Source organism: Condylostylus longicornis, unplaced genomic scaffold (assembly GCF_029603195.1).
Source record: "Condylostylus longicornis isolate FDR11 unplaced genomic scaffold, ASM2960319v2 ptg000022l, whole genome shotgun sequence".
Taxonomy (NCBI): Eukaryota; Metazoa; Arthropoda; class Insecta; order Diptera; family Dolichopodidae; genus Condylostylus; species Condylostylus longicornis.
The window spans coordinates 6,268,089-6,277,534 of NW_026577991.1; the positions used below are offsets into that span (position 1 = coordinate 6,268,089).

General features: G+C 28.3%; 1 protein-coding gene across 1 annotated transcript in view; it reads left to right on the top strand.

Annotated features, from left to right (window-relative positions):
• Positions 1-8,333, top strand: part of LOC129606955 (tachykinin-like peptides receptor 86C) — a 41,370-nt gene extending 33,037 nt beyond the window's left edge. The window contains exon 9 of the mRNA XM_055517605.1: positions 7,862-8,333. Coding sequence (XP_055373580.1) covers positions 7,862-8,333 — 472 coding nt within the window. The remainder of the gene's footprint in view (positions 1-7,861) is intronic.
• Positions 8,334-9,446: the final 1,113 nt, after the last annotated feature.

Sequence of the window (9,446 nt, forward strand, 5' to 3'; positions counted from 1 at the left end):
CCATCGAAGTCTTAATAATTTTCAGTGTAAATTTTCATGAATATTTTCTTAGAAAACATTTGCTATTAATTCTAAATTTATTTCATATTAAAAATTGTAATTAATACTATATTATTTTACACATAAAAATGTAATCACATAAAATATTATTTATCATCACCATTAAGTCCAAATTAGGTGCATAATTAGCATTAGGAGCATGGGAGGCCATAATGTTTCTCACCCTCTACCTTTAAGAATTTTTCTTCGAATAATTTATTTTTTATTGAAAATTAATTACTCACATTATAAAGGGCTTTTCTGTACAACAGTTGGCATGGCAAGGACCAAGATTTTGTAAAATTCTATAGAATTCTAGGAATATGTACAATAAAAAATCATTAAATTTCTTTTTGTTTAATTTCATTATTTCAATCTAAATTTCATCTGGAATCCAGTTTCTTACTAAAAGAAAAACTTTCAATTTGAAGATTTTTCATAGATGCTGGCAGCATTTTTTTTTTGTTTTCTTAAAATTTGATATTAAAGCTTTTTTCTTACTATTTTTAAAAAAAGTATAAGAAACTTTTCCAAAATTTATAAAGTAAAATATCTAAGACAACAAAAAAAATGGTTTTTGTCCATGATTATTTATTTTCCTTAAAATTTGGTTGTTTTTTTTACTCTTTCTTTGGTTACAATTTTTTTTAGAAAACCTAAAGGTGCTTAGGAGTGATTCTTGAAAACAATTGCTTAGATAATGAAAATCTTAGCTATAGAAGAATTTTTTTTTTCCATATTAATTAATTAATATTGCCAAGGATATTATTGAAATAAGAGTGTTTAGAGTTTTGGAATTGTGATATTTTCAGGACATGCAATTATTTTTTAATAAATAAACTTTCTATTGTGAATTCATCAAAAAGAAATGTTGTGGTATAATGTGCCATACCCAATAATTTTAGAACAAATTTTTAATTAAGAAATTATTATTCTATAGAACATGGTGCTACAGAAAAATTTCATTGTAAAAAATTTTTCTAACACGTTTCAAGAAAAAAGGACCACAATATGGAATTTGGTAGTTCTTGAATTTAAAATCTACTAGTAAGATTCAAAAAATTAAAAACAACTTGTCGTGAAAAAACTTTGAAATGCAAGTATACGAGATAACATACTTGAATAAAAGGGAAACTCGTTTATTAACAAAACAAAATTGGTTTTATACATTTTTCTACTTTCATAACTGAGCCCGCTTATAAGAAGAACCGCTTTTAAGCAACAAAATTATTGCAATTTTGTGATTTTCTTATAAGCTGGTGAGACAATTTTTTGTATAGAATGCAACATTAATAATATGCTTATTTTGAAAACAGAAAAGACCTAACATTAAAATAATACCATCCTGCGTCTGTCTGGACCACACTTGAAAAATGAAAACTTAAAAAATATTAAAATGACTCTGGTCTAGAATGCAAATTTTCCAGAAAATTTTTATTAAAGAAATTTCATACGTATTTTGTATTTTTAGATTACAAACCTACAACATGGTCCCATATCATATTTATTTGGAATATGAAAATGTATAGTGTATAACACTTAATTGTCTGCGGTTTTATTTTTTATTTCAATTTTGTGTGTAAATTACAAACTAATATAGATAAAGTGTGTAATTTAACTTATATCTATTACAAAATTAAATTTTAATTTTAACCAAAAGTTATGCAGGTTTTTTGTTATTTTTTTTTTCCATTTGTGTTTAAGATTGCTAATTATCGTGCCACAAAAACCAATATTTATTTGCTTTTAAATTCTAAATTGTATACAAATTTTGGCATCTCTATGGCATAATTACATTGTAAATTAATTTTTTTTTTTGACTATTAAAATTTAATGTTTCTGTAATATTTTTTATAAAATTTTGCGAATTAATATATTCATTTTTTATCATTTTTCTAATAAAACAAAAAATGTGCTTATTAGTTTCATTCTGTCTGTTCGGGCGTCTCTCACATCCTTTAAAGCAAAAAGCTGAAATTGTACTCAAATAAATCTTTACTAGAAGCTTATTTCTTTTAGAATAAAATTTAAAACTATTGCCGCCCCCTCCCCCTCTCCCTAAAAGCTATAACCCTCAAAATCATAGCCTTATTTGACTATTTATATTATCGAAACCACAAATATATTTTGAATAATACAAACACAGATAATGTAGTGACTGGCTTCTTCTACACAGTGATACAATAAAACATTATAATGACAAAATTGCCTTTAAAATTAACAGTTATTTGAATTCCGTTATCTGAATTTTTAATATCGTTTTTCTTCTACACTGAAAGTTGGTAGGCAAATCCGAAAATTTTAACAGTTCTTAGACACTAATAAATAGTTTATTGCGTTAGAAGATAATTTTTTTCCACCACTCTGTTAAATTACCGCTTCTTGAAATTAATTAATAAAACTTTCGAAAATTTCCAAATTAATTAAAACTTCCGAAAATTATATCCAAAACTACCAGCTTTTATAAATTTCTATAAATTCATAAAGCTACCAGTAACTGCCATGCCATTAAAAAATATAATAATTTTTTTTGATTGACGTAATTAACCCTTAACGTATTGTGAATTATTTTCATGCCTTTCTCAATTTTTTTATTTTGACTCCTCCTAAATGTATGCAATCTTTAAAATATTATGATATATGAACGAAATTAATTTAAGTAATTTAGTAGGAAGACTGTTTTCAAAAGCAATATTTTTATTTGTACAAATAGAAATGTGCTACTTTACAAACCATTGGTTCCAGTTTATTTGAACAACTGTTACATAGACTGCAATATATTGGCATGTATAAAGGTACGAATATAGCGCACAAATTATGTGTGGTTATTGGCCTTGGCCGATTTTTTTTTTTTGTTTATTTTACATTTAACAAAAAAATTAATTTATAAATTTAATTAAAAGTTTATGTTTATAATTTTCATGTTATTTTTTTAAATAAAATATTTATTTTATCAATATTGTGTAACTTTTTACTGTATCTAGTATCTATATACCACTATAAATGCCCCTATATATATGCATTTATAAATAAGCTGCCAACATTGTATAATTCATTGTAATTATGAACAATTTTTGCTTTAAATTCCATTTTGAAATCATTCGGTTGGAATTAACCCATATTAAATACTTCTGGTTAAAAACCCATATTAAATTCTTATGACATGGGGATGCCCTTGGACTTTGGTCTTAGGGAGAGGAACATAGTCAGACCATACGTTGTGGACCTAGCTGAAAGGCGGATCTGGGACAGGGGGGACCATAACTTGGCCATGGGGCCGTGATCTTCTATACGGATGGATTCAAAACCAATCAAGGGGTCGGGCGCTGCCCATCGATATTTCAGGCTGAGACATCTGCTATAAAGTTGTGCGCTCTGGAATGTATCGAGAGGAACATTAGAAGGAGCAGGATATTTATTATGTCGGACAGTAGAGCTGTTCTTGGTGTCCTCTTGTCTGATATAGTGGGATCCAAATTGCTGAAAGAATGCATTGACACCCTTGGCGTCCTGGCTAGGCACAACAAATTAACCTTGATGACGGTGCAAGGACACTACGGAGTGGACGGGAACGGGAGAGCTGATGGTCTTGCAACGAAGGGAGCGGCGGCTCCCTTCATTGGGCCAAAGCCATGCTTTGAGGTACCCAAGACACAGGTCTTGCGTGCCCTCAGTGAATGGGAGGAGCGGGCCAGAGTTGAACACTGGGATAGCTGCTTGGGCATGTCGCACTCTAGAAAATTTGTGCCTACCCTGGGACTGGAGAGACAGGGTCTCATCATGCTCGGTCGTCCAAATTAGAAGAGATTTGTGGGAGTTCTCACTGGACACTGCCTCTCAAGGGTAGACCTGAAAACGATGGGCAGGGTGACGGATGAGGTCTGCTGTTTATGCGTAGAGGAGCACGAAACCAAAGGGTACTTATACTGTGTGAGTGCGAGGCGGTTGCTCGCCTGCGACTGAGATGCTTCGGGGAGGCTTTGTGACCCCGGGGGGGATCTCGCAGCTTGATATAGCCATACTGCGGTTCGTCAGGGAGCCTATGCATAGAGCTAATGTAAGGGGAATGGGAACCACAAGAGATCCTATGAGACGACATGATGGGGCCTAAGGGCCATCGTCCCCGTGGTGAAAAAAACAAAAAAAAAAGTACTTCTGGTTAAAACTTCTGGAAAGGTCAGTTTGTATGGGAGGTCAGTCATCTTATCATATAAATTTTGAAATTTTTAAAATTATGTACAGTATACAAAATTAATTTGCAATCATTTTGCTAGCTAATAAGAAGTCTTTCCCTTACAGCCCATTCTAAATATTAATATTAATTCTACACAAAAGCAGAAAAGGTACTATTCATATAAATGGCTCCTATTACAGGGAACTTACGTTAGATCACCCATTTTTCCTATAGTTTTACAATATAAATTAATAAATATGTACAAAAAAAAATATTTATGGATACAAAAGAGTATATTAATTTTTTCTGTTATTGAATTTGCAACAAATATATTTTAATTTACAGGATAGCAGCTAGCGTGTATATGAAAATTTTTGCTCTTGAAAATTGCTCTTGGAAATTTAAATAAAGACTTTAAATTAATTATCTTTTAAAGTTTTTATACCTAAACTAGATTGCAAGCATTTCATTCTAAATTTTAATTTTGAAATCGTTTAAAATTTATTCGAAATTGCCTCAACAGCACTAAATGAAGTTTAGCAAACAAATTTCTATACAGACTGCTATACAGAATAAGTTCAAAAAAGAAGCTTCTATACCTTTTAAGGAAAACTAAATTTTAGAATAAACTCTGAGAATTTCTTTAGCTTTAAATAAGAGTACAGAAAATTTTAGAGAATTTTTTCTCTTCAAGTTGTACAATGGACTTTTTCGCAAAATTATTGTATAAGAGTTTCTCCTTATCAAATATGAAAATTTTATCAAATACTTAAACCATTTTCTTACATAAGCTTCTAAAATCTAAATATAAGATAAGAAAAGCTCCAAATTGTAAATAAGAAAAACAAGAACTTTTGAATTGTTAAAAAGCTTTTCTAAATAAAATTATCTAAGATGGCAGTTTTGGTTCTCAGGAAATTTTCAATTTTGAGAAATTAGAAATCTTTTTTTTAGAAAAATTTTCAAGGATAATGTGTTTCTTGTAATATTTTTAATATAATTCACATTTCAATATCATTGCAATATTTCAACAATAGGTGGCATAATTAGTGACAACAAAATTAATTGTAGTACAAATTGGTTTCTTTACAAGGATATTTTTTTCAAAGAGAAGCTATTGTAATTTATAACTAGATAGAAGAAGAAGCAAAACATAACATATTTGTCTTAATTTTTGTGAAAAAAAATTTCGTTTTTGGCATTATTTTTCTGAATTTAAGGTCTAACTTAGTTCCTTCTTGGAAATAGACCATTAATAATATTGATTAAATATAGTTTTATAATATAACAGTTCAAATTTTATTTGAAAAGTATTTGGATCTAAAAATATGAAGTTTTATTCTAGATTTATCTTAGGGGGACAAAAGTGGGCATGGGTCCTAGTCAGTCTCACATTTTCCTAACATGTAAAACTGAAAATGCTAGGAAATGCCCTCTGAAAACATCAGCTCTGCCAAAAAATCTGACTCTCACCTCCCAGAAAGTAGGTAACATAGTTATCTGCCGGGTGTCTCCTGGGCAACTTACTTAGTAAGGCTGACGAGAGCGGGTGAAAGCGAGTATTCGGCGCTTAATCCGGGTATCGTGGGTTAAGAAGCGCGCAGGCGGTAAATCCAGAAGCGTGATATTCGAATAAGAATCATTCAAATCTGATATTTTCCGATTGAATCAAATAAAATCGGAATTTGAGACAAAATTTCAGACCGTACTTTGAATAAAAATCTCTGTTTTTTCATTGTCGCTTTCTTTGTATCCTGAAATTATTCAATATTCAACTAATCTACACGAATAACATTATAAACTAGCGAAATAATGCAAAATACCAAATATACATTTGAAATTCTAACAAAATTCATTAAAGAAAATTTTAACTTCTTCACCATATGTCTTATTTCTCATAAAATACAAACGCATAATACTCTAAACTAAACACATTGTTAGCAGGTGGTTATTATATTCTTAGATACACGCAATTCCAAAATATAAAGGACATTTTATAACACACACATTACTTACTTGACGTATCGCATAAATTAATATTCAAAAATCAATTTTTTTTTTTCAATATATTAAAAATTATTTCAATATTTTTTTTTTTTTTCGAAAGGTGTATGTGTACCGCTCTTACTATAGGTACTCTTAATTATCTTTAAAATTTAACTGAACCATATGTTAGGCATTTTGTTGAAAATTTAATTTGTTTCTTTAAGTGAAACAAGGGGTTTCGTCTTTCGTTTTTAAAACATAGCTGTTAATATTTTTTGTCAACTGCTTAACAGTTTCTTTTAGAATGGGGGAGAAATTTTTTGAATAAATTTAAAATGAAAAGGGTGAAAGTGCACATACTATTATGCAATACATAAGTAAAAGTTTAAGGGGAAATTTTTGATTTGGAAAGGAAATTTACCTTTATTTTATTTAAAATGCAATTACAAAATTTAATTGTCTGTCTGTTTATATGAAAAGCAATTAATTCCGCAGAAGAAATTTGAACAATGTGATGGTAACAACTAGGCTAGACATCAAAAGAAATAAATTTTTCCAATGGCATTATAGGTATTGACAAGGGTTGGTTATAGAGGTAGGAGACTAAGCCGCCTGGAAAGTAAATTTCGTATAGATTTGTAAATATGTCAATTTCGTAAACAAATTAGCCAGAAATTGCTGATTTTGTAGGAAAGGTAGAGACGATTTAATTCACTTTCTCTAAATGAAGATGATATCCTGGGAATTGGATCATTTTATTCATAAGAAATTAGAAATATCATGGAAATGTACTTTCATACAGATTAGTATTACAGAACTTTACATATTTTTTGAAATTTAATGGATTGGAAATGCGGCAATTTCAATTGACTTTGAAATTTTTTACATTAATTTTACAAAATATTTGAATTATTCTTTCGTATTTATTGATTTATTAATTGTTAATTAATTATTTGTATAGACTTTAAAATAAAGAAAGAGAAGAAGAATTTTAAAATATTTTCTTTTCGTAACAAACACGATTTAGTATGAATTTACTGTTTAAACTCTAATGATGGAAATTTGAGAATTACTACAAAAAAATTTGAAAAATTTGGAAAATTAAATTCATAATTATTTTTTAAAATTTAAAAATAATCTCATTTGTATATGTAGATTATAAAGTGCATTAAATTTTTTTATTCAATTTTATCAAAATTAAATTAAAACAAAAAAACAAATTTATTATTGATTTTTAAATAGTGATTAGCATTTTTTTTTTAAATAATTTACTTAGATTTTGTTTTTCTGCTTTATTTTTGACTTTTTTGGTTTCTAAAAAATTCAAATATTTAATTAGTAAATTGGTATTTAATTACCATTATAAAATTTTTTAATTAATTAAATATAATAGAATAAAAGTGCAATTTATCATTAATTATTATAATCAAATTAATTATACATATATACATACATACATATATAAAATTCAGTAAATAAAATTATGTAATTGAATTTATACAGGTATAATATTTAAAGAATTCAAAATATTTATTGTATTGTAATAGCCATCAAATAATAATATAAAGGATATAAAAGATAATGATGTAAAAATAATTTTGATTTTACATAATCGTCAAACTAAAATCAAATTGTATATTTATTAGTGTTTTATACCTATAGGATTGCGAATTCTGAAAAATCGGAATTGAAATCTGTTCCGGAATCAAGCTTAAAATTAAAAATTTTGAAAAAACAGTTGGAATCCGATTCGGAATTGAATTCGGAGTTAAATTCGGAATTGAATTCGGAGTCGGAGTCGAAGTCAGGGACGAATGAGGAGTCGGAATCAAATTCAGAATCAGAATTGGGGTCGGAATTGGATTCGGAATCGGAGTCGGAGTCGAATTCGAATTCGTTATCTGAATCAGATTCGGAATTAGAATCAAATTTACAATCACAATCGGAAGTAGAATCATCGTCACAGTCTGAATCAAAATCGGAATCTGAATTGGAGTCGGAATCAGAATCAGAATTAGAGTCTGAGTCAGAATCAGAATCGAAATTAAAGACAGAGTCCGAATTAGAGTCAGATTTAGAATCAGATTTAAATTTAGAGCCGAACTTGCAATCGGAATCAGACTCTTTAAATTAAAATGTAACATTTACTTTCTTAATAAATGTCTCTCAAATGTACAGAACATTTATAATATTGGTTTCCATACCGAAACATTGCTTTACAGTCTACTCTATTGAAAACTGATTACATTCGGAGTAGTTATATGAGCGGCTAGCGCTCAGGCAGTATTTGTAATGGCCATAATCCAAATTAACAAGTTTATATAAATGTGTAGAAAGATAACATCACTTTTAAAATCGTAATTTGACACTGAATTTCCTAAAAATGAATGAACTGTGCGGGGAAAGAGTTCAATTAAACATAGAGCCGAATATTTTCCTGAAATTCGGGAAATTTTTTACAATATCTTATAAAATTTAAATATTTTTCATAAACCACTTTAAAAAATTATATTTAAATAAAAAACAACAACAAAAATTCAAAATTTCGAATTCGACACGAATTTAAATGAGAAGTTCTAAGTTTTTCTTATTGTTTTTTCCTTTAAATAATCAGTGATAGGAAAATCAAAAAAAAAAAAAAAAAAAAAAAGGGTAATTTAATTTTTGCAAGTGCAATAGTTCCACTTCATAAATTTTTTTTTTTGTACACTTTTCAATAACGTGATTTCTAACAATAGCTTACTAGTAAAATTTTTCTCTGTTTTTTTTTTGAAATTTTCATTATAATGCTTTAAATTTATATAAAAAGGAGTTCCTAATCTCTTGTTATTGCGAATTAGATATAGGGAAAAAGAATATGATTGTACAGATTGTGTAAGGAAATAAGGGACAATTATGTTATAGTAAGAAAAGGAGGCATAATAGATTAGCGGGGGTAGCGATTTGCTGCCATTTCAATAAGAAAATAAACAAGAATCATTTGTAAAAATTTAGGAAAAACTCAAAGATAATTGCAAAATAAATAATTTTGTTTAGGTTGTATGATAAAATTGATTTGCATTGTATGGTAATTTAAATTGCTGTTCATAAGAAGCACCATGGCTTCTTAAAATTAATTTCTAAACAAAATCTATTATTGTGTTTTACATTCCTATTTTCCTACAGTTCTAATGCTTCCATGCAAGCGAATCATTTTAAAGTGAATTGTAATTATTTTAAGAATTCCATTCAGAATCCAAATCACATC